This window comes from Aythya ferina, assembly GCF_964211825.1.
Source record: "Aythya ferina genome assembly, chromosome: Z".
Classification (NCBI taxonomy): Eukaryota; Metazoa; Chordata; class Aves; order Anseriformes; family Anatidae; genus Aythya; species Aythya ferina.
Window position 1 is genome coordinate 9,607,713 of NC_140299.1, and position 27,831 is coordinate 9,635,543.

Consider the following 27,831-nt stretch of genomic DNA (forward strand, 5'->3'; position numbering starts at 1 on the left):
GAAGCTTTTTTTTTTCCCAAAGAAAGCTGGGGAGGGACTCTTTGTTGGAGAGTATAGTGATAGGACAAGGGGTTAAGGCTTTAAACTGAAAGAGGGGAGATTTAGATTAGATATTAGGAGGAAATCCCTCACTGTGAGGGTGGTGAGGCCCTGGCACAGGCTGCCCAGAGGAGCTGTGGCTGCCCCATCCCTGGCAGTGCCCAAGGCCAGGCTGGATGGGGCTTTGGGCAGCCTGGGCTGGGGGGAGGTGTCCTTGCCCATGGCAGGGGGCTGGCACTGGGTGGGCTTTAGGACCATTTCCAACCCAAACCTTTCTATGCTTCTATGAAAAGCCCCTTATGGCATTTGGGGCTAGCCGATAAAACATTGCTTCCTGCACAGGGGAACCCCCACGGTCTTCTCCGTCTCTTCATTTTGGCTCCTTTATCTCATTCCTTTTCAGTCCCATCTTTGCAAAAGCAAGTAAGATGTCAAAAGAAGTTCAGGGCTGGATGAGCAATGGCCTAGTGCAATAGGTAGTGGTGAGCCCCCTAAAAAATCTACAGACCTATTAGTTTATCCTTAGTCCCTGAAAAAGTTATAGAGAACATTATCCTCAGGGATACTGAAAGCAGTTAAAGAACAAAGCAATTATCAGGCATAGGATAATGCACAACAGGATGTGTGGGAAGGCCACAGAGCTGTGCCAGGGGACATCCAGATGGGACATCAGGAAAAATGTCCTTTCTGCAATGGTGCTCAACAACCGCAAGGGGCTCCGCAGAGAGCTGGCTGATGCCCCATGCCTCCTACTGGGCAAGAGGAAATTTGGATCATGCCCTCATCTCCAGGCTTCGACTTCTGCTTAGTCTTCAGGTGCTCAGGCACTTGCACTCAACTGTTTTGGTAGGTCCCTGACAACTATCCTATCCTATCCTATCCTATCCTATCCTATCCTATCCTATCCTATCCTATCCTATCCTATCCTATCCTATCCTATCCTATCCAGCAGATCCCAGGGATGGCCCTGACCTGATTTTATACCAACCTGGGAGGATTAAGGGGGTCTCTTTTGGACATCAGTGGAGTTGGTGTGGGAGGCAGGGCGGGAGCATCCCCAGCCAGAGAAGGCAGTTCAGGAACAGCAGCATCCCTTTGGTTCTGCTGAGATTTGCTGGGGAGATGGGGAGTTATTCTGCTGAGCAACCAAGGAGTGAAATATCCCTGTGTCTGAACGACCAAAAGCCAACTTGTAATCGCTGGTGGCTTTGGGAAGCAGCCAAGTCCCACCCTTGGGCCAGGGTGTCTTGGGGCAGCTCTGTGGGCAGCATCCAGCAGCCACTGAGGTCCAGCGCAGGGGAGATGCTGCCCAGAGCCAGAGAAATACACCCTGAGCAACAGGAGGGAGGCGAGGTGGAGTCCAGCAGCATCCAGGCATTACGGCCAGCCTTTCTGGAAGGAAACATTCAAGTTTTCCTTTGGAAATAATTTCTCATGTTCCACTTCTCTTTGGTTGTTGCTCGCTATCTCACGCTATAAATGTCATGCCTTCAGAAAGTCAGAATCAATTGGTGTCATGGTCCTTCAGCGAATCCCTCCCTGGCCTTTTTTTTTGGTGAAAAACACAGATACTAAGCCAAAACAGAACAAAACTAGTATGGAGCTCTAAAAACCCTCTTTCCAAGAGGCTCTTCATGCCGTCCACATATTTAACTCTCAGCAGCCCAAACGAACCCGTTGGTAATTTCAGACCAAGAGCCTAAACACCATCAGGGCCTGAATGTGTCACCAGGCTGCTCACAACACTCACAGAGGTGCAAAGGACTTGGGGGGGGTGCCAAGCATCCCCTTCCCAACACCTCTCCTCTGCCCCCCGACATGAGGGCACGCACACAGCCTTCAGCAAAACGTGGGGAGATGAAGGAAGGGCAGGGAGAAAGGAGCTGGTGGCTGTGCGAGGGGAGAGAGCTGCCAGCCACCCATGGATATTGGGTGCTGGCTCGCTTCCCCCTGTTTATCGTCTCACTGGCATTTTCTCCCTTTAATAGCCAGGCAGCTCGGCGAGCCACGTGGCTCCGCTTGCGAGCCGGGATGAGGAGCCCTCCGAGGGCTGGCAGGTTCGCTCTCATGTCCCCAGGTTTCTGGCTGCTGTTTCTGACTCCCCCGGCGCCAGCCCAGCCCTTGCTGCTGCCAGTCAAGCCCTGGCAAAGGGCAGCCCCTATAAATAGCGGGGTGTTATAATAATGTCTCCTCTCTCTGCCTCCCCTCCTCGGCTGCAAGCTCGCCCCTGGCTTGCAGCATGCAGCCTTTGGCACTCTGCCGCGCACGGCTGTGGGAGCTGCTGGGGCTGCCAGAGGAAAGGGCCAGGTTTAAATCTATCCCCATCCTTAAAGCAACCCTTGTGTCCACTCCAGGACGTGGACCTGCCACGGCAGCAGGGCTGGTGGTGGCTGCGTGGAGCTGCTGGCCATGGGCAGTGAGCTGCTGGGTCCCGTGATCCCAAAGAGTGGTGAGTCCTGGGCTCTCCGCATCAGGGTGGCAGCTGGGCTCTGTCCCTTGTGCCTCCTGCCCTGGGATGATGGGGACGGATGAAGAGAAAGCTCTGGAGCAAGGGTACAGCTCTGGAGACCAACAGCAATGCTCGTTGCAATTTTATATAATGAGTGAGGAGCTGGGGATGATGCAGCCAGGTTGAGAGACCCGTGTGCCAGCGCAGGTAATGTCTGCAGTGTGGCATCAGGCATCATGTCAGCAATTTGTCCTGGCATGGTGTGGCTGGCCACATCTGGGACAAGTCTCGCTGCTCGGAGACAGGACGGGCATCGCATGGCATGGAGCATCGTGCTGTCCTGCTCCAGCTCTCGGCCACAGGACAGCAAGATGAATGGAGCAACACAGGGCTGGCAGGGTGGGAGCTGTGGTGCAGCACTTGGGGTTTCTGCTACCTCCTTTCAACAGTGCGAGCAGCCCGAGCTGTGACCATGATAAATAAAGCGACAGCCAGGGAGCAGAGCTCTCTGGTTTCCTGTACACCTCGGGCTGGCCAGGGTAAACACACAGCAAGCCTGAGCTTTGAGCAGCACCGTGCCCTGTGCACGTCGGCCAGAGACTGGCCACGTGCCCCACGAGCGTGAGCAGGGCTGCAGAGCCTTGACTTGCCTGGGACAGCCACACTTACCTCTGGGACATCAGGAACAGCCACCAGGGCTGGGCTCAGGGATGAGGTTTGCAGTGTGCTCCACGGGAGGATACTGCAGCCTCCAGCTGCTCTCGTCTGCATCCATCCATCTGCTCACTCCAGGCAGCGACCCAGCTGTTGTGAATGCATCCAGCGTGGCTGAGGACCAGCGTCCCTGTCCCTTGGCACATCATCGAGACACAGCACCTGAACGCCAGCATCACACATCTCCCTTTGAGTTTGCTCTGAAGCTGTGGGCTGGAAGGCAGAGCCATACACAGCCCAGGAGGTCAGCAGGCGCTGCATGGGCTTGTGACAGTGTAATGTAAGCCGTGGCCATCTGCTCACCTTGACCTGCCTGGACAAGAGCTCAGCTCCTCTCTGGCCTGGTGTCTGCTCAGAGGAGAGGGAGAGGGAAGAGAAAGCCTGCAGACCCCACCTTCAGCCCTCCTGGGGTGCCAAGTGGGGGAGCAGCTGCTGAAAACCGGCAGCCTGGGAGATGTTATAGTGAGCCAGAGCAAGATGCAGGAGCTGGGATGCTCATGGAGGTTGCAGTCTTCTCCTGAGCTTCGCTCAACATTTCAGGCTCTGCTCGCCCCCGCTGGCTCTGCTTAGCCCCAGCAAGCCCCACAGCCCTGTGTCCCTCATCCCTGTGTCCTGGTGAGGTGTCTATCTGCCCTCAGGACTCCTCCAAATCAATCTCTCCTCTCGCTTTCCCAACCTCAGGCCCGGGGAGCTGGGGGATTCCCCGCATCTGCAGAGCAGCTCGGCTCTCCAGCGCTGCGGCGGCAGGGAAAGCAGCGCGTGGCCGCCTGCCAGCACCGGCGCCGAGCAGCCCGGCTCCTGGCGCCCAGTGAGCACCACGAAGTGTGGGGGAAAGCCCAAACTCTGCTCCTGGGGTGGGAGACCCACAGCTGAATGCTGGCTGCCACCCACCCAGCTCCGGCCTTTCCGAAGGGGCTGGTCCAGGAGGATGCTCGGCACCGTGCATATTGCAGGGTACTGGGGTGCGGAGCAGCATGGGGGTGGGAAGGGGAAAGCAAGGAGCTGGATGGAGGGGACTTCTCCCTGCCCAGAAGCAGCCCTCCTACATCCCCAGGCTCCCCAAGTCCATGTGAGCCACTGGTTTGGGGCAGACGTGAGCAGGCTGGTGGGGTCAAACTGCTCCTGCAAAGCACTGGAGAGGCCATGGGGCCAGCTCGGAGAGGGACATCCCCAGCCCTGGCAGGGCCCCAGCTCTTGTAGCACGGGAGGGACGGACCCGGCCACATGTGGCTGGCGAGGCAGCAGCCCAGGCCACGAGCAGATGTCCTGAGCTGGGCCATGCCTAGTGCGATGTGGGCACCAAGCCTCAACCACAGCCGAGCGCGTACCCGCAGTGCGGCCACATATCTTGCCCCACCTCTCCCAAAGCCCCAGGAGCACGGCAGCCGTCCCCTTTTCGGATGGGGAAAACCACTGTGATTACATATAGCAGCAAAGCCCTCGCTTCTCCAACCCGTGTGGCAGCACAGGCACTGCCGAGGGGTACGGATCTGTCATTCCCCAGCCCTGCCACCCCAAGGGACAGGTCGGTTTTCCCATCGGATCCCGCTCACCGAATGCCTGAACACCCTATGTGCTGCTCACGGAATTCCTTAACACCCCATATCCCGCTCATCGAATTTCTTAACACCCCAGGGCAGGAGGCAGAGGAGACTCCAGACAGGGAGGGGTTTCCCTGCTGGTTACACCACTTCCCGGGAACGCCGCCTGCGCCAGCGCTGCTGCTGCAACGATGGCAGCGTGCGCCGGCCCCGGGGCGCTGTGTTATTGTAGGGTTGCACAGGAGGGCTGGGGTGAAGGAAAACACCAGTTTGTTACTGCAGGGTTACACAGGAGGTGAGATGACTCATGAGTTTGTTATTGTGGGGTGCAGAGCACGAGCAGGTAGCTGGGTACTGTTGTGTGGTTGCAGAGGTATGTGAGGATGCCGGCGAGGATCGGTTTGTTATTGTAGGGTTGCAGAGGTGGGCTGCGATGTGGAGGCACCCCATTTATCCCTGAAGGGCTGCAGAGAGGTCTGTTATTGCAGGATTGCTGGCGTCACGCCACATGGGTGCTGCACACACCCAGGCATGTGGCCCTTATCTCAACACGGGCACCGTGCCCAGGCAGACGGAAACCTACGGCCCCAATGTCCTCACCTGGGGTCTCCATCCCATCCCAGGGGGACCCCAGACCACACTTGGCCCCCAGGGGCCAGGAGAAGGGAAATTCCCAATGGGTTTTCACCAGCTGCTTCCCACTGCAGACTTCCAATGTGTTCCTTCCTCATGATAATTTGCACTCTGACGAAACCATAAAAATAAAAAATAAAAACTAATCCAAGGGGAAAACAAACAAGGCTTCGTGAAAAAGGGGAATGCAAACGCTCCCTGAAAGCCGTGAGGAGGCAAAAAACCCTTTCCCTCAGCCCCGACCCCCGCCGGGATGCCGGGGGGCGCTGCCCCTTGGAGGTGCCCGGGGGCGAGCCGCGCACCGGGGGCCGGGGGTCGAGCGGTGCGCCCGGGGGGTGCGAAGCTGCGGGAGCCGCTGCGGGAGCCGGGTGCGGATCGGAGGCACAGGAAGCGTCCCGGGGAGGCGGCGGAGGATTGGCAGCGCCCTGCTCCAATTGTGCAGCGAAGGCGGCGGGACCGGACCGCCCGCTGCCGCCCCGAGCAGCCCGCAGCGGGCTCCCCGCCGCCGGTGCCACTCGTCCCGGTCCCGGTCCCGGTCCCGGTCCCGGTCCGCCGAGCACCATGGACACATAGCCGCGGAGGAGCGCAGGAAGGTAGGACACCCCCTCCTCGTTTCACCCCCTCCCCACACATCCCCCTCTTTTTTCCCCTCCCCTTATATCCCGGCTCCTCGCCGCCGCCCCGACGCCGCGGTGAGGGGCGCCCGGCTGCGGGCAGGCTCCCGGCGCCGGTGTATCCCGGTGGTTTGCCGCTTGCCCCGGAGGTACAGGGAAAAGTAGCGCACCCCCCACGACCCTCCTCCAGCCTGCCTACGGGGGTACCCGGTGCTGCTGCCCTTCCCGGCTCAGCGAGCCTCAGATGCTCGGGGGGTGGGAAGAGGTCGGGGGGCGCAAGCTTTGAGCCCCTTCCCCATCATCCGCAGATTTCTCTTCCCCCCCTCAGCCCCACCCCCGCTCTCCTCGTCTCCGGGGAGAGTTTTCTGGAGGAAGGCTCGAACAATACCAGGCAAGCCGCCGGTCCCCCTGGCAGGGCCCTGTCTTCTCCTGGGGGGTCGGGGGAGGGAAAAGCTGCTCTCAATTAGGAGAGGCGCGGAGAGAGGCGCTTTCCCATGCGCAGGCACCGCAAGGGCTCTGCCTGCCTTGTCCCTCCTTGCCCTTGGCCGCTGGTCCCAATCACTGCTCCTCAGACCCCTGGCAGCCCCTGTGGGTGCCCAGCCCTGGTGCCACCCTCACACGCTGGCCGTGTCACCCCCAAACCCAGCCACGTCCCCTCCTCGGGTCCCCCCTGAGTTCTGGCAGCAAGTTGGCAAAGTGTGCGAAAGGGGGCTTTGGGGCTGCGTTTCGCTTGGATTTGGCTGTCTGCAATCCCAGCCCCTTCCGTGAGGCCGCTTCCAGAGCCTCATTTTTCTTTAATCCGATCTCCACGGCAAGAAACCTGCGGTGTCAGTGGCCAAGGGGGTGCCAGGAGTTGCCTGCTTCTGCTCGGCTGCAGCCACGTCTGGCGGCGGTGTTTGCCGGAGGAGGTGGGGTGTTTGCTCTCCGCCAGCATTTATGCGAGGGCAGGTCACCGTCTGGGTTACGCTCAGGGCTGCACGGAGCCCATGGCATCCCAGCCCTGTGTGGGGCTTCTTGCTGGTGGAAGCCGGGTCAGCAGGGCTCCTCCTTGGGATGGGAATGGGGTGGGATGCAGCCACCGTGTCCCCCACCCTGTAGCACCCATGTGCCCTCTGCTCCATGGAGAAGAACGGCTCAGGGTTCGCCCTGCCTCCTGCTCTGCGAGCTGCTTCGGTCTTTTGGGAGCCTCACGGGGAAGGGAAAACTTCATCATGTCTGATAAGCCATTTTTTCCCCGTCCCGGAGAAGTCTCCGGGCTGGCTGTCACGGCAGCAGGGGGGGAGGAGGATGCTTGGCCGGGCGCAGGCCCTGTTTGTGAAGGATGAATGAATGACTCACAGCGCCGCGAGTCTCCCCGCCGTCTTCAGCTTGGAGGCAGCGCCGGTTCCCTTTTGTGGCTGCAGGGTTTATCAGAAGCTGCTGCGTCCCCCCATCTGCAGGCACCCAAGTGCCACCCAGCCCTGTTCTCTCCCCTTCTCCCCCACCTCACCTGGACCATCCCGAGCATTAGCGGGGAACCACAGGGAGCCAGGGACGGAGTGTGACATCCTCACCTGTCACAAGCTCTCGGTTCAAGCCCTTTCTTCCTGCTCCGGTCATGTTCAAAGGCGACTCCAGGCTCTTCCTGCTCATGCAGGGCTAAACCTCTTCTGATTTCCTGCCCGAGTATATTCCTGGATAGTTTATTCCCACATGGCTTTGTGCCAACATTGTGCTTTTAGTTCAAGACCTCTTCTCCCTCTCCGGTGTTTACCCCGCTGTATTTATAGCATCTTCGTTATTTTGTTAGGCTGAGCAAGCCAAGAGATTCTTGTCTCCTTGTGTCGGATCAGATGTGGGCTGCCTTGATCTTCCTCTCTCTCCATCTCCAGCTCACTCCATCCGCCCTTGGCCGGGTGACAGCCACAGTCCCTTGGCGAGGCTGGTGATGCAAGGTGCTTATTTTTTTTTACATCCAGCATCACGTCAGAGCCTCAGGATTCGGGAGGGCAGCTGGCCTGAGTGCAGGGACCAGTGGGCTGTAAATATCTCACTGGGGATGTGTTCTGGGGGTTTGGGCAGATCGTGCACGGAGCCCAGCCTGGCGATGTGCCTGCGCATGTACAGTGCTTTCGTGCTTTCCCTGTGGGTTTTGCTGTGAAGGAAAACGGAAAGGAAAACCCCTTGCAAGATGCTTCTTTGGGCACTTTCCCACCCTCTTGTTTCCTCTCCTCTTGTTCAGTCGTGGCACAGGGTGGCTCTGCCCATGCCGAAGCCGCAGCCGAGGATGGATCTTGGCTCGGCTGGGCGCTCTTCCCCCAGGCACTGCGATGGGGCCTCGCTGGCATTCGGGATGCTGATGCAAACCCAGCATCAGGAATTAGCCCTGGGATATCTGGGGTGACTCGCTGGGATGTTTAGAGAGTTTTTGGTTTTTCTAAGTGTTCCTGTGGTTACAAAAGCATCTCATGTGTGAAAATCACCAAGTCTCCCCGGACGGGGATTTAGTGACCCCGTGGCCCGAGTTCTTAGCAGCAAATCTCCACGCCTCCCAGTGATGTTGTTCTCCAGCACATCCTCCCTTCCAGGTTGCGAAGGTGGGAAAGGGAGGTGATGTCTTATTAGAGTCATGGCTTGCCCGTCATCTCCAACAGTCACATTCCCATGGGCTGTCTCCGTGGAAAAAAAAAAGAAAAATTCCTCTAGAAATTAGAAGCAGGTTTGTCGTCTCGGAGATCAGCATGTTAATAGGAATTATCTCTCAAAACTGGCTGCTCCCCAAGTCTCTGAGTCACCCTGTCACTTAGGCAGCCCTGGCATGGCCACGGAACAGGGTGAGCTTTGGGCTCTGCCATGCTGTCCCAGCACTCGCAGCCCCTAAAGTGTGCATCGGGCTCTGCTGCGGGTGGCACTGCTCACAGGCACCGGCTGGAGGGAGGATGGATGAGTGAGCGGGGCTGAGGGGTGAGATCCTGCCTCCCCTCCAGGGCACGAGTCTCAGACATGGGGAAAAAAAGGGACAAACGTCTCCTCCTCTCTGCTGCATCTGGTGTTTGGGGTCTGGGAGAAGAGGAGCAAGAAGGCGAACGGCACTGCAGGACCTGATTCACCTCTGTCTTAGCGGGATTTGTGCTGTGGTCACATCTGACCAGCGGAGCCTGGACTCGGGCCAGAAGGGATCAGTCATTGCTGAAAAAGCTTACGAGGGATTTCGGAAGGGTTTGCTGGAGGGTCTGGCTGGGGGGAGGCCACATCTGCTCGCACACGTTTTCTGAAGATGCTTTTGGAGATGGCAGCCGGGCTGGATGGACCTCGGGTGGGAGCTGGTGCGTTCGGACACGGGGCTGAACCGTGCGGGTGGCGACAGCTGGGGGAACCTCAGGTAAGATCGTGCATTGAGCAGCGTGAGAAAACACCCGCTGTAAGCAGGGATTAGGAAAATCGTGCAAGTCCTCGGGTTTTTGTTGGTCTGTAGCCACTCGGGAAGACCATGCAGACCTCGCTGCGGACAACTCAGTGGAAGCGTTTGCTGTGCTGTGCAAAAGTGCGAGCAAAATGCTTGGCCGTGGGGAGAGGGGCTGATGCTGAAAGCATTTACTGGGGTTTTGGAAATCACTCCAGGGCTCCCCAGCGGCTGCTGGGCTCTGGTCCCCTCCTCTCAATACGGAGAGGGCAGAAATAGAAACAGCATAATAAAAATGGTTATGGCCCTGCAGAGATTTCCTTATAGGGAGGGGTGGAAAAGTTTAGGGCTCCTTCGTCTAATGAAATCCTGATGGTGGAAAGAAGGTCATTTGGGCATTTTCTATTTTACCCGAGCTCCTAAAGTGAAAACAAGGGATGGTGAGCTTGGTTAAAACAATGATGCTGGAGCTGCACCAAGTGACAGAAGCCATGAGCCAGCAGAGCTCCCCGCCACGCCAGGGGCACAGAGGGGCCCAGTGCTGGCTTGGCACCGTTTTTGGGAGCATGGCCAGGTGGCATCGGCTCTGCAGCCATCATGGGGGGTCTTCCTGGGGGCCCAAAGCAAGGGATTGCCCCCGGGTCCCGTCCCGTGTAGGGGATGCCACGTAGCATCCTGTGGGCAGCCTTAGGGGTGAGTGCCTGATTTTGGCACTTGGGTTTGGATTTGCTTGCAGAGCACGTGAGAGGCGGTGGCTCTGTGCAGAGCAAGTCCCTGTGCCCCATGGGGCTGGCACGGTGGTGCCGGGTCAGCTGTTTCCTTTGCCCTTCCTGTGCTTTCACCAGCCCTTTCCTTTGGGACCGAAACCCCGCACGCTTCATCCTGGCCAGACCGATAGCTGGAGCCGGGATCTCGCCAGCCCCTCTTTGATGAAAGTCGGTGCGGGCACCAATGCCTCCTGAATTCAATAATGCCATGAAAGGCGTGATTCAGACCGCTCCTTCCTGCAAAATTAACTGGAAAAAGGAAAAGAAAAGAAAAGAAAACAAAACAAAACACAAAAGGGCCTCGGTGACGTTGAGAGAGACACGGGGGGCTGCTGTAAGGGGTGGTGGTGGGTGGCTGTGCCAGAGCATCGCACAGCGCTGTGCCAGGGTTGTGACAGAGGGGCTGCAGCTCCCGACAGCTGTGCCGAAACGGCCCCGCAAAGGTCCCCCGGGGCTGGCTCAGCTGCGGTGTCCCTGCTTCGCTTTGCGAAAGCCACTGTCACGCACGGTGCCCGGGCCAGCTGGCATCTCCCCAGACTTTCGTGCAGAGCTGGGACCGGCCCTGAACCCCTGGGGAAGTCCACGGGAGTCTTTCCTTCGCTTTCCATGAGTTTTGCCCCAGGCGAAGTGTTAGGAGGAGCTGGTGGGCTGGACCAGCTGTTGCTCCATCCTCGGCTCGCGAGGGCCAACACGCAACCCCAGGGGACTTGGCTGCCCGTGGGCTGCTTTTGATTTGTAGCTCCTGCGAGGCTCCCAGGAGGCTGTTTTGCAGCTCCACCGAGACTGCTTGGCCCCATCCCGGGTCTGAGTTTTGCAGCATTACGGCTGGAGCGTGACAGCACCGGGGAAGCGTCCCTTTTCCCTCGGCCATCCCTGATGCCATGCCCTGCTCTCTTCCCCATCTCCAGCCTGAGCCGTGCCCGTTGTCCTTGCACTGGCAGCACCCAAAAGCAGCCTGGCAGCGTGGGGCTCCCTGGCTGCTGCATTTTTCCCTCCTTGGAGCTCCCCGCAGTGCAGGGTGCACACCGGGAACAGGATGCAGCCCCTCGCAGCGGTGCCGGGTGTGAACCCAGGAGGGGACAGGCTCCCGGAGCATCCTGTTGACAAAGCTCTTGGGCTGCTGCAAACCCCCCTTTGCTCCCTCCCCGGAGGCTGCAGACAAGCTATGGGATCCCTGCAACTCCAACCGTGGGGGCACTTTGCTCTGAAAATGCCTCCAGGGGCTCTGCTCAGCCAGCAAGGCGCAGAGGTTTGGTCTCAAAGCAGCCCAAGAGGAAGATGCTGAGATGCAGGTTGGGCTGGGATGGAGCTTTTTAAATAACTGGTGGTGCTCACTCTGTGTCTGGGATGGGCAAAGGATGTAAGCGAGGTCTGAGGGGCAGGTAGCATCTATTTTTATCCCCTGGGGTGTAGCTGGAAGAGGTGCTGGGGCAGTGTCCCCAGGTGATGTCCCCACCTGGGGGGTGGCACACGCTGGACCTGGGGTTAGCAGTGAGCAGGTCTGGAGCTGGACCGTGCCAGCTGTGTATTTGCCCGGAAAGGTCCCTGAGGGTTTTTCCTCACTTATTTTCCCCGGTGTTTCAGGGAGGGCAGCAAGCGCCTCCCCACCACCCCTCTCGCCTCAACAAGGGCAGGGCGGAGCGGAGCCGAAGGAAACTTTTGCGGCCAGCTCTATGAATTTCCAATTAACAGCTCGCCTGTAGCGGGCCTCGCCACCGCGAGAGAGGTTAACGCACCTAATGCTTGGAGAAACGATCCATTTTTCTCGGTAATTTAATCGTGTGGGCAGGCTGCTCGCTGACAGAGCGCCAGCAGCCGGCACTGAGGAGCCTGTGTGCCGGGCTGCAGCCCGTAACCACCTTCCCTGCGCGAAGGAGGAATGCTGACCTAATAGAAAAGACATTTAAACAGAAGTTTTAAAGAGCAGCTTGGGTCAGACTCGGGCGCAAGGCTGCAGTGTGCTCTGTCCGTGTAGCGGCAGGGCGCGGGGACGTCCCCGCTGGTAGCCACGCACCGGGAGCGCCGGTGCTGGCGGCCGCCCACTGGCACAGCCGGCAGGGGTTACGGGGGGCAGCTGCTTCGTTTGCTGGAGAAAAAAAAAATAAATAAAAAAATAAAGACAGTTTTTTGGAGGCCGGCACACGTTGTGAATTGAGGCTGGGTTCAGCGCCTGGCTTCGGCTCTCGCCGGGCTGGAAAAGCCGCGGCGTTTCGCTCTGACATTTTCCAAATGAGACGTTTTGATTTTGATTTGATTTGATTCCCCACCCCAAGGTAATGTTTGGAAGCCAATTTTAGCTCGATTTAATTTGAACCATTTTAAAAAAGTAAAACCACTGAAAACTAAACAAGGCCTATCATTTAGAACAAAATGTTTTGGTTTTCATTTTCCTTTTGGCACGAAAAATGCAAACTTTTTTTTTTTTTTCCGTTCTCCTCTTGACCCACAAACAATATTTTATTTTTTTCCTCTCCTGGTTATTTCCCAAGAGGCAGAGCTGGGGCGTTTGGTGGGGGGTGGCAGCTCAGCCCTGCAGCCATCCCCAGCAGGATGGGGTGGCACGGCATGGGGGCATCCCTGTGGGAGCCGGGTTGGGCACCCGGTACTGCGGCTGGAGGGGTTTTTGGATGGGGAGCGGGAGCCGCTGCGCTGTCAGCCATCCCGTTGCCAGCACTGACTCAGCCGGGAGCTCCTCGAAGTCGGGGAGGCCCCGCGGCAGGGGAGGATTTGGGACAGCGTGGGGCTGTCCCCGCAGTCCCTGGGGCTGGGCAGAGTCCCGGGGCTGAGCCCCGGGCTGGATGCAGCCGTGCTTGGATGCATCCCCGCTGGCAGGGAAGCAGGGAGCCGCAGGGAAGGGTGAGCTCTGGCATTGCCTTCTCCCCTTGTTTATTCAGGTTTAAAATTAATCTGACCTTCCCCCGCTCAGGCTTGTGCAAACATCGCATGTCCCGGGGCAGGGAGCTCCCTTCGGATGTGTTTTCCCCTGGCTTTTGCTGTCTCCAGGTGAGGTCCCCCTTGGGGTGCCCATGGGTGCTGGGGTCACAGGGGGGTGCCCGCTCTTGCCGTGGCAGCATCAGCCCTGCCATCACACGGGGATGGGAGCCTCTGGCTGTAAAGCAGGGCACGGTTAATCCTCCGGACAAACACTGAGCACTGCCCAAAGCCAGCTGCTGGAGGAGAGCTGCCAGGAGGCTGGGTGCCCAGATCCAGCGCCTTTGGGCCGGGCGAGGGGAGGCTGTGGCGCTGGCAGGAGGTGCCAATCGTCCCCTGTCCTTCCTCTGCTGTCCCAGCCTCGCTGCCGTCCTCCACCCTCGGGGCCTCGCCAAATCTCAGCTCTGCGCTCCCCGGCTGCCCTGGGACGTCTCCAGGCTCCTGGCTGGGAAGCGGGGTGGAAGGGAAGAAGGCGCGCTGCGCTGCGGCCAGTCCTGACCCAGAAGTGCGCGCTGTCACTCCCTGACTCATCCGGCACCTGATTTTATTTTTATTTTTTCCCTCCCCTCCCCGAAGCGGCGTGCTGCATACCACAGCGGTGCTTTTTATAGCCCCGAGCTGCAGCCTCGCCGCGTTCCCAACCAGATCCCCGGCACCAAGGGGGACCTGGTCGGTGCCAGCCGTGCCGGTGGCAGGGACACCGTCCCCGTGGTCCCTGCGGCGCTACAGCAGGCAGAGCGCTACAGCAGCAGAGGAAGATAATTAAACCCTAACCCGGAGCCACGCTCCCGTGCTGCGGAGGCGTTTAAAGAGCCAAATTAGTCACCCGCGTGCCACGTGCCGGCTGGGGCCGGTGGCTAGCGGAGGTGGCTCGTCCCTCGCCGTCCCCCCCCCCCCTCCCCGGCTCCAGAGGGGCTGTGCTGCTGTTAGGAAGGTTAGAGGGAGGCCAGAGGTTGCTGCCCGCTCCCTGGGAGCATTTTTACGAGCTCAGGAAGCCTGCTGGCCCCGCCGCCCTCCCACGTGCCTACGGAGGAGGCCGCCGGGGCTGCCGCCAGCTCCCTCGCAGGCCGTGCGTCTGGAGCGTCCCTCTGTCCATCCACAACGCCGGGCTGCGTGCGGGGCCGGCGGGGTACCGCGGGGAGCGGGGTTCTGCAGAGCCAGGGCAGGCAGCCAGCGGGCAGGGAGCGAGGGAGCCTCGCGGGGAGCAGCAAAGGGGAGGCGGGGGGGGACCCGCCGGCACCGCGCGTGCTTTCTCCAGACGTGATTTCACCGCCGCAGGGAGGGAGCACGGCCAAGGGACGGGCCCCGCTCGCCCCGGCGGCACCCGGGGCGTTAGTCATTGGGGCCGAGCCGTGGCGAGGGGGACGGGGTGTGCCCGGGGTCCCCGCGGCACGGCAAGGGGACGGGAGGCCCGGTGAGCCCTGCGGTTCTGGGGAGCTGCCAGGGAAAAGGCGGAGGGGAGGAGGGAGGGATGGGGGAGGCTGCTGGGCTCTGCTGGGCTCGCAGCCCATCGTCCCCCTCCTCGCTGCCACGTGGCCGGGAGCCGCTCGGGGAGGGGGCAGAGGGGCAGCGGCTGTGCCAAGAAGCCAGGTGTGCGCCCGGCAAGCAGGTGGGGAGGGAACGGGACGGGACGGGACGGGACGGGACGGGACGGGACGGGACGGAATGGGATGGGATGGGATGGGACGGGATGGGATGGGATGGGATGGGGGCACCTTCCTGGCTGGGGCTGCTCCTTCACCGCCTGGCTGCTGCTTTTTGCAGTGGTGGTGGGGAGGTCAGCACACGGGGGAGGAGATGCTGCAGGGAAGCTGCATCCATCCATTGGGGATGGATGTGGGGTTGAAGCTGCCCCTTGCCGTGCTCTGGCAGCCACCGCTGCTCTCCCAGCTCTGCACCAAGGGAGCTGTGTGGGGGCAGTAACACCTTGCCACCCCCCGTCCATATCTCTCCTCCATCCCGACCTGCCTGCTGGTAAATGCTGGAGCCCGGCCCGATGCCAGGCAGTGCAAGCAGAAACTCTGACCGGCCTCTCCTTCACCCCCGGGGACCCGATACCAAGAGTTTTCCCGTGGGCAGAGCGGGACTTTGGGGCAGGAGAAAAGGCAGGCGGCGAGCAGCAGGCTGGGATGTGCAGGAGTCGTTTAACCACAAGGGCAAGCTGCAGTTTTAACCCCACACAGGGGTTTGCTCCAAAACCTGTGTCCGCCCAAAGGTGCTGGGCTGGCTGCGCTCCTCGAGCATCAGCACAGGGGCTTGTGCCAAGGCACCGCCGGTCCATGGGGCAGCTGATGGTGGCCATAGGGTGGCCATAGGGTGGATAGGTGGATGCCAAGGGCAGGCTGCTGCCCCTGCCCTCCCCAGGACACGCCGGGGCTGTGACCGCACGCTGGCTGCCCCCGAGCCGCTCGCGAGCAGCACTGCAGAGCCGGCCAGGTGCCGAGCATGCCGGGAGAGGGGAAAGCCTCGGAGACTCGTTCCGAAACAAGGCTGCCCTTTTATTCTTCTTTACGACTGCGTTTTAATATCCACAAACACCCCTCCCTCCCCGGGCGGCTGCCAGCAGAGCCTGCATCGCCTGCGCTTGGCCGACCGAGAAACCCCGGCCAAGCCCAGGGCCCCAGCGCGGGAGAGAGTATTATTTTTTCCCCCTCCTTTTTAATATATGTTTTCTGTAGCTCTAATTGGACAGGCTTGAGCGCTGGCCAAGGCAAACACACCTGAGGGAGTCTTGCCTTGCAGCCCCCATCTGCTGTGCCAGAGGCTCTGCTCCCCACGCAGCCGCTGCCTGGCCCCTTTATAGGGATGGGGGCTGCTGGGCTGGGTTTGGGGGGGGACCATGGAGAAGCCCCTGCACAGGAGGAGAAGGCAGCATGGCGTTGCACTGGTGAGGCTGCCTAGGAGATGGTGCAGAGCTGGCAGGGGACCCCCCTTTCACAGCATGACCCCCACCCCGCCTGGAGCTGAGGTACCCCCCACCTGGGGTCTGTGCCCACCCGGGGGGAGGACGGAGCGGGTGCCAACCCTCCACGTGTGTGCTTCGAGGGGTTGCAGCCCCCCCCAGCCCCCTGTGTGTCCCACTGCGGGGGGATTATGGCAGCAGGGTGAGGGTTTAAGGGCTCCCCGATGTGCCCCGGTGTGTGTTGGGCTGCGGGGCCACCTACCCGGTGACACCCATCCAGGGACCGTTCGGGAAAGCGAGCGGGGGACATTAACATGCCAGGCCACCACAATGGCTTGCATTGACAGCCAAATCCCAGCCCGGCTGAAGGTCGGGTGTTTGTTTAGCGCTTCAATTCCCCGCTTCGTTGCCTTTCTTGGGTGGGCTTTCCAGCTCAGCTTTCCTCACTGCAGTTGGTGCAGGGGCCACCCCGGTGCCCCCATTGCCCAGGGGCTGAGCAGCGCAGCCAGGTCCCACAGCACGTCTGTGCTAGCCAGAGCCAAGGGCAGCTCGTGGGGGTCTTTGCTTGCCCACCCTGGGCTCCCACCTCTTCTTCGTGGGGTTAAAACTCGGTGCCAAGCACCTGGGGTGCCCACCCTGACCGTGCGCTGGGTGACACCCACCACGGCTCATCCTGGAGGAGCTTTCCTCGTCCTCTCCAGGTGCCGTCTCCCAGGGATGTGCAGGGCACGAGGCCGTGTCCCTGCTCCATCCACGGGGAAGGACGCTGGCCCCGACCACAGCGTGTCATCCCCTCCTGTTCACCCTGCCCAAGCAGGCACGGAGCGGGCTGCAAACTGCTGGGGGAATCGAGGTGCTCCATCAGTAAACTATAAAAACCCAGATCCATCCCCACCAGGAGCTTGCTGGCTCCCTGCAGGTGATGGGCCGGGCATGAGGAGTTTGCACAGGCTGGGACATGCCAACATTCCCCCTCCAAGTGGGGATTTTTGGGGTGCTGTAGCTGCTGAAGGGACCTCGGTCCCCCAGCCGGAGCCAGGGCTGCGCAGAGGGCAGCTCGAGCATTTCGCGAAGGATTTCAGAGCCGCCCTGGCCTCGATTCAAAGCAGGCTGAAACGGGAACATTTCGAAATTCTTTTGGATGAGGAAAATTCCACGGGCAGCCCCCCTCCAGAGAAAGTTTGGGATGGTTGAAATGTTTGGAGAGAGAGGCTGCTTGCTTTTGTTTACTCTGAACTATAACATCGGAGGGGCGGGGTGGGGGGGAAGAAAAGGAAAAAAGGAGACAATGGGAGCTTGTAAACAGAGCTGTCCCCGAGCAGGGCCGGGGCGTCCCTCCAGCATCGTGGAAGGAGATGTGTCAGCACGCTCACAACTTTGCCCTGCTTTCCCCCCTGCTCGGATACACTTAATCTTTCAGGAGCACTTTCTTTTTTTTTTTTTTTTTCTTTTTTTTTTTTTTCTTTTCCCCCAGCACAAAACGATCCAGCCGGTGTTTTTCCAACCTTCTCAACTCACTGCCCCCGTCCCCTGAGTGTGGTGGTGGCCTCCCCTTCTTACACCTCCTGGTGTAAGCCCTGTGCCGTGGCTGCTTGCCCCAGGTGGAGGTGGCAATGAATTGGGGAACCTTTGCTGTGGCAGTGTGAGCAAAGGGGCAAAAAAAAAGAGCTTGTGGGCACGAGGGTCTGCAGCTGCTGTCCCCCCCCCATGCAGGTGCCACAGCATGCAGAGTTCATGGTCCTTTGGTGGTGGCTTTATTTGGCTGCCCGGGTGGCTCCCGGTGACACCTGAAATCCTCCCCCAGCCCAAAAGGGATTTTGTTTTGCAGAAGAGTGACAGCAAATTGCTAGCTGCGGGAGCATGTGTGCCGTTGAAATGAAACGTTACCAGCTCCTGAAAGCAGGCAGTAACGGCGAAATGTTTATTTTGGACCTGCCGCCCCGCGGCGTTTTGGCTGACCCGAGCGCCTTCGTGCCTTGGAAATGGAGCTGTGCCCGATTGCTCCCAGACACCAGCGAGCCCCCGGGCACGGGGCGGGATGGGGCCGTGCTGCCTGCTGCTCCGGGCAGGGATGCGCTGCGGGGCCCCTCTCACCTGGCTCCAGGCTCAAATTCATCGGGAGCAGCCGGGTGCTGGGCTTGCATGGGATGCTCACATGTGTGTGCAGATGTTCATACGTGGATGCGCATGCTCTTCATCACAGCTTCAGCTTCTGCCCCTCCGGCATGCTCTCTGGGGATTTTTAATTAGGGCCAGGCACCGCTTGCCTCTGGGTCCGTTGTGGGTTCCTTGCACTGCCCCAGGAGAGCCGGGCAGCACGAGGGCTGGACTGCGTGGTGAAGCCCTTCAGCATCCAAAAGCAGAGCAGATTTGGCAAAACCAAGCCTGTATGCAGCCTCCAGCACCCAGCTTCATTTGGGATCAGGAAAACACCCCAAATCCAAAACTCTCCCGGGACAGAGAGTTTTATTCTTTCCCGCCCTGAGTTTATCCCAAGCTCACCAAGGTCCCTGCGAGCAAAAGCCCAGCGGGTCCCACCCCTGTCCTTGGGTCTGGCACAGGCTCTGCAGGCACAGTAAGGATGGGGCCCCTCGGCCACCTCCCATGGGACCCCTCTCCATCCCTTGCCCTCCGCCGGCCAGCTGTCTTTAGGGCCAGCAGATTATTTTTAGGAATTTCTCCAGCGTGCGACTTAGGGCGAGGCGGGGAGCCTGATGCTGGGGGCTCCTCTCACTCCCCCCCCCTCCACCCCAACCCTCCCCCGAATAAAAGGCTGCCAGCTGGCAGGGCTCGGGGGCTGCTGGCTGCTAACAGAGCCCTTGCTGTTTGGCCCCTGCCGATGCTTCAGGTTACAAGCCGGGAGCCAGAGACTTCTCCTTCCGCGGGCTGGGGCAGGGGAGGGCGCGGGCGAGGGGCCGGGCGGAAATCGCGGCGCTGGGGTGGGAGTTTCCCAGGGTCAGAGCAGAAACCGTCCCGCAACGAAGCCGCCGCGATGCTGAGGCACGGGGTGGCCCCCTGGTCCCCCAGCACCGGGTCCCGTTAGCAGCTGCTGGCCCCACGGAGGAGCGAGGTGCGAGGGGTGGCCCCCGGGGCACGGGGGGGCTTGGGTTTGGGTAACCGTGGGGCTGTGGGCAGCGGGGCATGGCTGGGTTTGGGGTGGTGGTGATGGGTTGGATGGGGACGGGTGTTTGGGGTGGGAGTGGAGCAGAGCCCTTCCCTTGGCAGCGATGGGTTTAACCCCGCGTTTGGGCTGTGCTGGGGTTAGCCCCGCATTTGGGCTGCGTAACCCACCTTTGGGTTGTGCTGGCTCGAACCCCGCATTTGAGCTAAAATAGGGGTTACTGGACTGCACTAGCCCCCCAGGGAGAGTCTGCAGCTGGTTTTGCTGGTCTTTTCGGGGTTATTCCCGCAGCGGGTGCTGTGCTGCCTGTGTGCACGAAGAGGTGCAAAGGGAAGCAGCGCTTTTTGGGGTCCCCAAGGCACTGCACAGGCTGGGGACAGCAAGCAGTGGTTACCCATTGGACTCGGAGAGCTGTGGGTGAGGAGGTGCTGTGGGCACTGCCAGCAGTCCTGGGGGCTGAGTATGGCCCTGGTGGCTCCAAAAAGAGGGGAGGGAGGGGGAACGTCCCTCCCTCCCTCTCCATTGGCACCCATTGTTTGGCTTTCACCAGGCATGCCGCAGCTTGGTGGGTGCCAGAGGCACGCTCCCTGGGGGCCTCGGGTTCCTCCTCTCCCCCGCCTCCCCTTGTCCTCAGATTTGGCGAAAAGCAAGCAAAGGATGAATGCGAATAAAAAGCGCTGAAAATGAGGGCACGGCAGCTGCTTCCCAGAGGGCGAGCCCTGGTGCAGGATACGGCCCCTTCCAGCTTGGTAAGGCAACACAAGAGGCAGCGGGGGCCATGCGGGTGCCGCAGGTTTGTGCCCCCTCCGCGCTGAGCCGTGCTGTCAGGTACAAAATCCTCCAGCCTTTCACTCGCATCTGGAAAGGGGACGCTGTCAGGGTGTGCAGGGTTGGGGGTCACCATTCCTCCTCCTGCCTGCCCCAGCTTTGCTGTGGGACCGGGATGCTGCCAGCTTTCTGGGCAGGGCAGCAGCACGGGCAGGGGTTCAGGCCACGCTGCGGCTCCTCAGAGCGGGGCACAGCACTCCTGCAGGGCGGCCAGGAGGAGGGGGGCTTAGCAGGGCACTCCCCGCCCGACCCCGAAGGAAAATGAGCTGAAGAGGGACATTCCTGCTGCTTCAAAACGCCACCGCCCTTGGCCACGGGAGCAGTTTCCCACAGCGGGCACTGGCAGAGAGCAGGGACTGGGCAGCGGGGCCAGGGATGCTCGAGCACAGGGGCACAGCACGATGGCACGGCCAGGGCGCCGGAGCTGGCCAGTGTCACCCCTTGCCTGCTGCAGGGTGGCATTCTGCAGGTGGGTGACTCCAGAAGCACCCAGCACATGGTGGGCAGGGCTGCCAAGTGCTGGTGGTGTGCTTTTTGGTTTTTTGTTTTTTTTTTTCTCCCCCTACATCTCCATTTCAGTGATGCTGCCCCAGACCACCCTGTGGAGGGGTTCGGAGGCACCACGGCTTTTGTGCACTCGGTGGGGAGCAACTCGTGTGTGCCCCCAGCTCTTGTTTCCCCCGTGCCAATGCGGCACCGTCTGCGTGTGTCCCCCTCACCCGCCCCACCCCTGGCTCTGTGTGCGTCTCTTCCTCTTTGAAGAGTGACTTCAAATGAAGCAAAGCAAAAAAACAAAAACCAAAACCACTGTCTTTCAAAGCAGCGAGTGCAATGGAAAGTTGGCCTCCCCCAGGAATCTGCGCTGAGCTCTGCCAGGCCACTGCGGGGCATGGCACAGCACGGCCATGCCGAGGGGACTGTCACATCCCACATGTGCATCGGTGCTGGTGCACGTGGCTGTGATTGGGGGGCGGGGGGGAGGCAGGACAATTTGATTTGTAGCGTTTTAAGATGCTGATGCTGATGGTTTCTGCAGGATGGGGCTCGCAGCAGGACTTGTCCCGCAGCTCCCCAAAAGCCTCAATCAGAAAATCTTTGGATGGGCTAAAGAGTCACGAAGCGCACTGCTCGCTGCTGTGCAATCCCAGCCCTTGTCCTTTCCCAACGTGGCTCTGGGAACTGGTGCTGTGCAGCCCTGGGGGGGAAAGCAGCAGCTGCTAGCCATGTCCCCACCATCCCACACCAGGACAGAGGGACGGCCGGGTGGTGTGGGGTGGAAGACAGCACCTTGCATTTTCACCCAGTGCCTGGGTGCAATGAGAGCACCCCGCACCAGGGCAGGGGTGCCCGACATTGCCACCATCCTGGGGCTGAGCCACTCGCCCCAGGCTGTCCCCACTGACCCAGCCGTGGCCGGGGAGGTCACCCCATCCAGGCAGGGAGCAGCCATGCGGGGAGGAAGAAAGGCTCTGATTGTTCCCTCTGCCCCGGCTCGGCTCCAGGCCACTCTGCCGGGACTCCCTGTCCCCGGGTGCGTCACCGCCGGTGCAGACATAGCGGGGCCAGGCTCCTCCTGTGTGGGGTTTGGGAGCGAGCAGCGCTGCTAAGGAAGACATCCTAACCATACACGTGTGTGGGCATTCATTTTCACAAGTATTTTACCCTCCGTGAGGGATTTTGGGCGCAGAAAGCCAGGGCATCCTTCCTGCACCGAGCGGCTGCCTGGCCCCGAGCGGCTGGCCGCCGGCCACGCCACAGCACTGCTGGAGCACAAAGTCCCCGGGTCTTCCCCCGGCCTGCGGCTCCTGCCCGGTGGGACGGTGCCGTGGCTGCCACCCCTCCCGTGGGCTTCTGTCTGTGGCCGTCGGGATGGCACAGAAAGGATCACCCCATGTCCCATCCTGTGATATTTGGCTGCAGCTGGGCTTTGGCAGCGGTTGGGCAGGTCACCGGGAGCACCCCCTCCCTCCTGAGTTTTGGGGAAAAAAATGAGGGGATCCAGGGGGCAAAACGCCATGGCTGGGCTGGGACTGCAGCAAGGCAGCTCTGCTTTCGCGTTTGCACAGCCCACACTTCACAGAGCAGGACAGACAGGAGAAGAAATTATTTGATTTTCAAACTATGTCCACGCTAGCACACTCTCCTTCTCCCTGATCCCCCCGAGCACCATCCCTTAACTTTGGCCAGTGTGGTGCTTGGAGTTATTTTTGGTGTCTGCTTTTAGAGTGTATTTTAAGTCTTTTTTTCCATCACTGAAATATTTTACTTTCAGGCCTAGTATTCCCAGTTAGTATCAGTTACCAGCATAGTTTTGGCAGGGCTCTTTTCACTGATGTTTCTTGGGAACATTTCTCTGTGTGGTTTAGTAGGAAAAGCTTATGACAGTCTCATGAAATTATTTATGTGTGGGGCTTGCAGTTGAGCCTGGCTGGCGTGCGCAGGAGGGCGGAGAGCAGCTCCTGCAGGTATCTGGAGCACCGTGGTGTGATGCAGGAGCGACACGTTCCTTTTCCCCCTTGCACAGGGGAAGCCAGAGCCCAGCTCCCCACCTCTCTGGGTTTTAGCACATCACCCCGTTTCTCTCATTTCCTGCAATCCTCGTGGTTTGGTGTGTGGACCATGGGCACCAGCTGAGCACAGGGGGAGCAGCATCAGCCCCAGCTCGCCGGGCTGGAGACCAGCCGCCTGCCTGCGGGACGGACACCACCAGCTGCTCCGTGGCAGCTTTCCAGGGCTGGGATATTTCCCTCAGAGCTCTCAAGCCCAGGTGACTCAGCAGGACAGGGATTTACACCCACGGGGCTGCAGCATGCACCTGCCCCTGTGCCTGGGGCCTGCAGGAAGTTTACTGCCCCTGACACAGAAGGGCACAGGCTGCATGGACCAGCCCTGATGCCATGCAGGGACGGGGAGTGAAAGGGACCCGCAGCCATCCCCGCTCTCGGTGCAGTCTGAGCTCTCACGGAGCTGCTCCTCCTGCTGCATCAGCCTGTTCAGAGCCAAACGCTGCCTCCAGCTGCATAAAGCCAGGCCAGAACTGATCTCTTTTTGCTCCAGCTGCACCAGTGCAGGGCTCTGGACCACCCTGCTTTGCTTGCAGGGCTTGGGAGCCAGCCAGGGCTCTCAGCACAGGGCTGCAACAGCAAAGAGCCCTCAATCCCTCCATCCCACGCAGCTCTGAGCTCCTGGACAGTGTTTTCACATCGTGTCCCCACTCCAGGCATGGGGATTCCTCAGCAGCCCTCACCGGGGACAGGAGTGAGGGTGTCACGGTCACCCTACTGTCCCCAACAGGAGGGGGTGAGGTGCTGGGGCAGGGCGCATGGTCCCACAGGGATGCAGATCCCAGCGCTGGGATAACTCACTCTCCTTTCCCTCTCTGCCCCCCCAGATGCACAGTCCCACCCGAGGCCTGGGCAGGGTGATGGTGTTCCTCGCGGCAGCCCTGGCATCAGCTTCCCTCGCCGTCCCCGAGGGCTGGGGAGAGGAAGGTGAGCACCCCCGGTCCCCTCGGTCACAGCAAGGCACAGCCCTCCCAGCATGGGGACACGGGGGTACCCCCAAAAAGGGCACAGACCAAACAACACCAGTGCCTACCCTACAGACGCCTTCCCTTCCCGAAATGCAGCCCCACAGCATTGGGTGTCCCCTGGCTCAGCCTGCTCCTAAAGCTGCCCATCGCCCAGCCCCAGCTGGGACCAGTCCTTCCCAGTTCCCCGCGTGCAGCAGGACCCCAGGGGTGGCACGCGGGGCTGACACCCCTCTGTGTGTCCCTCCAGGTGTGCAGTACGGCCAGGTGGGGACGGACGTGACCCTGTCGTGCGCCGGTGCCCGCGCCGGGTAGGTGTTTCGTGTGCACACCACAGGGTGGTTTAACGGGAGGGCTCCAAAATAAAAAAAGAAAAAAAAAAAAAAAGAAAAAACAACAGCATGGGAGCAAAGTCAACGTCTCCATCTCCAGCTGTGCCTGTCTCCCCAAAGCCTGCGGGGTGTCCCTGCTGTCCCCATCCCCTAACGCCCCATCTCTCTCCTCCCTAGCTCGCCGGTGCAATGGAGACGAGAGGGGGCCGCGGCGCTGCCAGAGGGTTCGGCCGTCCATCAGGGAGCCCTGGTGCTGCCACACGCCAGCCTGGCTGCTGCGGGGACCTACAGCTGCCACGGGGAGGATGGCAGCCTCCTGCACACCGTGTCCCTGCGGCTGGGGCGTGAGTAGTGTGTCTGTGGGCTGGGGTGCCGAGAGGGGATGTGCGCAGGTCCCCGCGTGCTGGCTGTGCTGCAGGGCAGGGGTCCCCTCGCTGACCGTCGCCTCCCCGCGGGCTCCAGACCTGCCGGGGGTCCCCTTTGTGTCCTGCAGAGCGTCCGACTATGAGAACTTCTCCTGCTCCTGGACCTCCAGCCTGGAGACCTTCCTCCCCACCAGATACATCACCACCTATAGGTGAGGGCAGGGTTTTGGGGGAGCCCTTTTAAGCATAACCCCCAAATCCTGCCTGCACCCCAACCTCCCAGCCTGCACCCTGTGTTCACCACCTGCCCCAGAGCATCACGTCCCAGGACCGGGCTGTTCCTTGGAGCAGAGCGTGCTTTAGGGCACATGCACAAGCAGCTTTCCAGAGCAGCGTTGGGGTCCAGCACAGGCTCCCTCCCTCCCTGCTGGTGCCGGAGGGGGTGGGCAAGAGAAGCGGGTTATCTCCAAGCCTCCAAGCACTTCATCGTGCTCCAGGATGAAAGGAGCTGGTGAAACGGCACTGCCGCTGCTTCTAATTATCACGGCAGGCCAAATTACGGGGCTGCTTTGAAGTCAGCCGGAGCCTGTAAAACCTGCAGCGGGGCCCCGCTGCCAGCCGTGCAGGCGCAGGAGGGGAGCAGGGCTCTCCTCGATCCCCCCCCTGCCCCGGGCACCCCCGAGTGCGTGGGCACAGTGGGGAAAGGGCGGTCAGAACCGGAGCCACGTGGAGCTGGCAGCAGAAAGCAGCGGGTTCTGGGGCTGGAGCGCAGGGCAAGAGCAAGCCAGCTGCTGGGGAGTGGAAAATAACACCACGTCCCTCCAGGGCTGCTTTTATTAGCGTGCTTGCTGCCGCTGTGCACTGAAGAGCAGCAGGCAGGGGGTGTCCTCCAGTGCTGGGGACCCTCCTGCACATCCTGGTTAGGCTGGGACCCCCAGCCCCTGCTCCTTGCTGGCTGTGCTGGGCATGGTGTTAGCTCCAGCCCCTGTGCCATGGTGCCCAAGGGGTGCAAGGGGGCAGTGGGGTGCAGCAGAGCAGCCCCCCAGGGCTGGTGTGTCCTCACGCTGGGTTACGGTGGGGTTGTCTTCATGCTGCCCCCTGCCCCCCAGTCCTCACCGTTTGCTTTTCTGTCTCTCCTTGGCAGGAAGAAATCGCTGACGGGAGAAGAGAAGCGGAGGTAGGGCTCACTCCCACCCTAGTCCCGTGCCCTGGGGACCAGTCCCCATCCAAAAGGCTCTGCTCCTGTCCTCAGTAGGGTCCCTGAGGCGATAACCCCATGGAGAAACAGGCTCCCCAAGCCATGGAGCTGGGATGGGGGGATCCCTTTGGCTGTGTTGGGGATCTGGGGGTGACAGGAGCAGCCTGGACTCTTCCAGAGCTGTAACAGGGGTTGCCTCCTCCATCGGGCTCCTGGTGTGGCGTTCTCCCCATGTGCCCCCCACCTTAGCAGCACCAGGGAGCTGTGTACAACAGGGATGAGGGGACATATCACCACCCCTCCTCCCCATCCTGCAGGAACAAGAGCGGGCACGTGGGGCCGTGCCTGCAGGACCCATCCCGCGCCGGGACCTGCACCGTGCACCGCTCGGAGTTCTGGAGCTCCTACCGGCTGAACATCACCGAGGTGAACCCGCTGGGCTCCAGCTTCCGCCTCCTGGACATCACCATGCAGGCCATCAGTGAGTGCCCGTCCCCTTTGTCCATCCATTCGTCCACTCGTGGCGTGGGGACACGGCCTGACGGGGTGTCCCTGTCCCCTCCCGCTCAGTTAAGCCGGACCCTCCGGAGGGCTTGGTGGTGGAGCCCGTCCCCCTGGCCCCGCGGCGGCTCTATGTGAGCTGGAAGTACCCTGCCTCCTGGCCCAAGGAGCCCCACTTCCAGCTCCGCTTTCGGCTCCAGTACCGCCCCGTCATCCACCGCTCCTGGTCCGTGGTAAGCGGCAGCCGCGGGGGCGCACGGCGAGGGGTGCCGGGGTTGGGATGCTGGCTTCAGGTTTTGGGGGTGCCCACGTGCCCGACGTCTCCCGCTGCCCAGGTGGAGACGGTGAACCTGTCCGAGGTGATCACGGACGCCTTCGCGGGGCTGGAGCACGTGGTGCAAGTGAGCGCGAAGGATTTCCTGGACGCGGGGAACTGGAGCGAGTGGAGCGCGGAGGCACGGGCCACACCGGTCAGAGGTGCGGGGCAGGGGTCCTCACGGCTTGCACCGTCCCTCCCACAGCCCCCCCAGCCCCTTCCCCATGTCACCTCCCTCCCTCGAGTGTCACCGGGGCAAGACCCAGCTCCTGGGGTCCCTTCACGTTGCCCCGCATCACCCAAAAACTGGCCCCCTGTTGGGAGGTAGAGCTGCAAGGGGGCAAAGCAGCTCCCATCTCCTGCTGCCCCATGGCAGGGTGCACTTTGGGAACTGTCCCCCAAGGCTCTCAGGGCAAACTGGAGCTGCCAGGAGCACCCCAAGGACATCCTTGGGCTCCCGGACCCCAAAGGCAACCTTCTTTACTCCTCCCTGCAATGCTACCCCTGATTTTGGGTGACTGAACTTCCACTTTTGGGTGACTGATTCCCAACCCTGCTGCCCTCCCAGACCCGGCCACCACGGCGAGTGAAGGAACCACTACAGATGCCAGCCTGGAGAGCCTGGCAGAGGAGCCCTCGCAGGCTCCCAACCCTGAGCCCATCAGTGAGTAGAGCTGGGGGTCACGGGCGAGGCTGGGGACTGGGGTGGGAGCAGGTCCCAAGACCTCGCCAAGTGCCAGGGTCCGTGGTGTCCCTCGGCCGTGACAGTTTCCTGTCCCAGACCGCAGCGACCCTCTGGAGAAGATGGCCATCCTGGTCTCCCTTGGGATCTTCGCCTTCTTCATCCTGGCTGCTGTTCTCGTCATCACCATCCTCATCTGGTAGGCAGGGTTCTGGCTGCATGAATGCTGTCCCCATCCTGCTCTGGCCCCTGATACCCTAGCACGGGCACCCCATGTCCCCCAGGCCCTGTGCTGGGGTCCCAGCTGGATAAGGGTGCAGAGCAGTCCCTGTGCCCAGGGAGGGCTGCTCGGGGTCCTCAGCCACCACCTCTCCGTCCCCAGGCTCCGAGTGAGGAAGCACAGCAAGGACGAGACCAAACCCCACAACTTCTTGGTTGCTGCCACCCACTTGAAGGCTCTGCCAAGTGAGTGCCGGGGCAGGGGCACAGGGAAGGGCTGAGGCAAGGCAGTGCCACTGACTGACTCCCTTCCCTCTTTCTCTGCAGGGACCCAAATCCTGCCATGAGCCCCGTCCGACCCCGCTCCGTGCACCCGCTCACCACGTAGGGGCCGTGACACCACTGTTGGCCCCAAGGGCCCCACGCTGCACAGCCTCGGACACTGCCCCCAGCACCCTTTGGGTGCAGGATGGACCCTAAGGATGGAGGCTGTGCTTCCAGGAGCTTTGGGCTGCCCGTGCCCACCAGGAGCCGGCTGGAGACACCTCGGACTCAGGGCGATGAGCCACGCTGAGCACGTGGGGACAGGGCACCGAGCCAGCCCCGCGCCACTGCGCCGTGCCACCTCGAGGGGGACCATGGGCACAGGCTCCCAAGGGTGCTGCGCGTCGCTGAGCCCCCTCCACCAGCCGTCTGAAGGCAGAAGGGACCCCCACACCTTTCTGTGATCCCAATAAATGGGGTAGCGTTGGCGCTGCCCAGGCAAGA

The 27,831-nt window shown here is 61.0% G+C and overlaps 1 protein-coding gene across 3 annotated transcripts; it reads left to right on the forward strand.

Annotated features, from left to right (window-relative positions):
- Nucleotides 1-5,546: 5,546 nt before the first annotated feature.
- Nucleotides 5,547-27,831, forward strand: IL11RA (interleukin 11 receptor subunit alpha). Of its 3 annotated transcripts, none has more exons than XM_084505386.1 (13): nt 5,547-5,969; nt 23,313-23,412; nt 23,701-23,761; nt 23,960-24,126; nt 24,245-24,359; nt 25,292-25,324; nt 25,663-25,826; nt 25,916-26,079; nt 26,182-26,323; nt 26,731-26,826; nt 26,944-27,043; nt 27,227-27,309; nt 27,391-27,831. In XM_084505386.1, exons 1-13 carry the CDS (start codon nt 5,562-5,564, stop codon nt 27,408-27,410), a joined length of 1,653 nt encoding a protein of 550 aa, XP_084361512.1. In that variant the 5' UTR covers nt 5,547-5,561; the 3' UTR covers nt 27,411-27,831. The 3 variants fall into 3 exon arrangements, with proteins under 3 accessions (XP_084361512.1, XP_084361514.1, XP_084361513.1); XM_084505388.1 differs by lacking the exon at nt 5,547-5,969 and adding an exon at nt 18,841-19,042; XM_084505387.1 differs by lacking the exon at nt 5,547-5,969 and adding an exon at nt 19,692-19,842.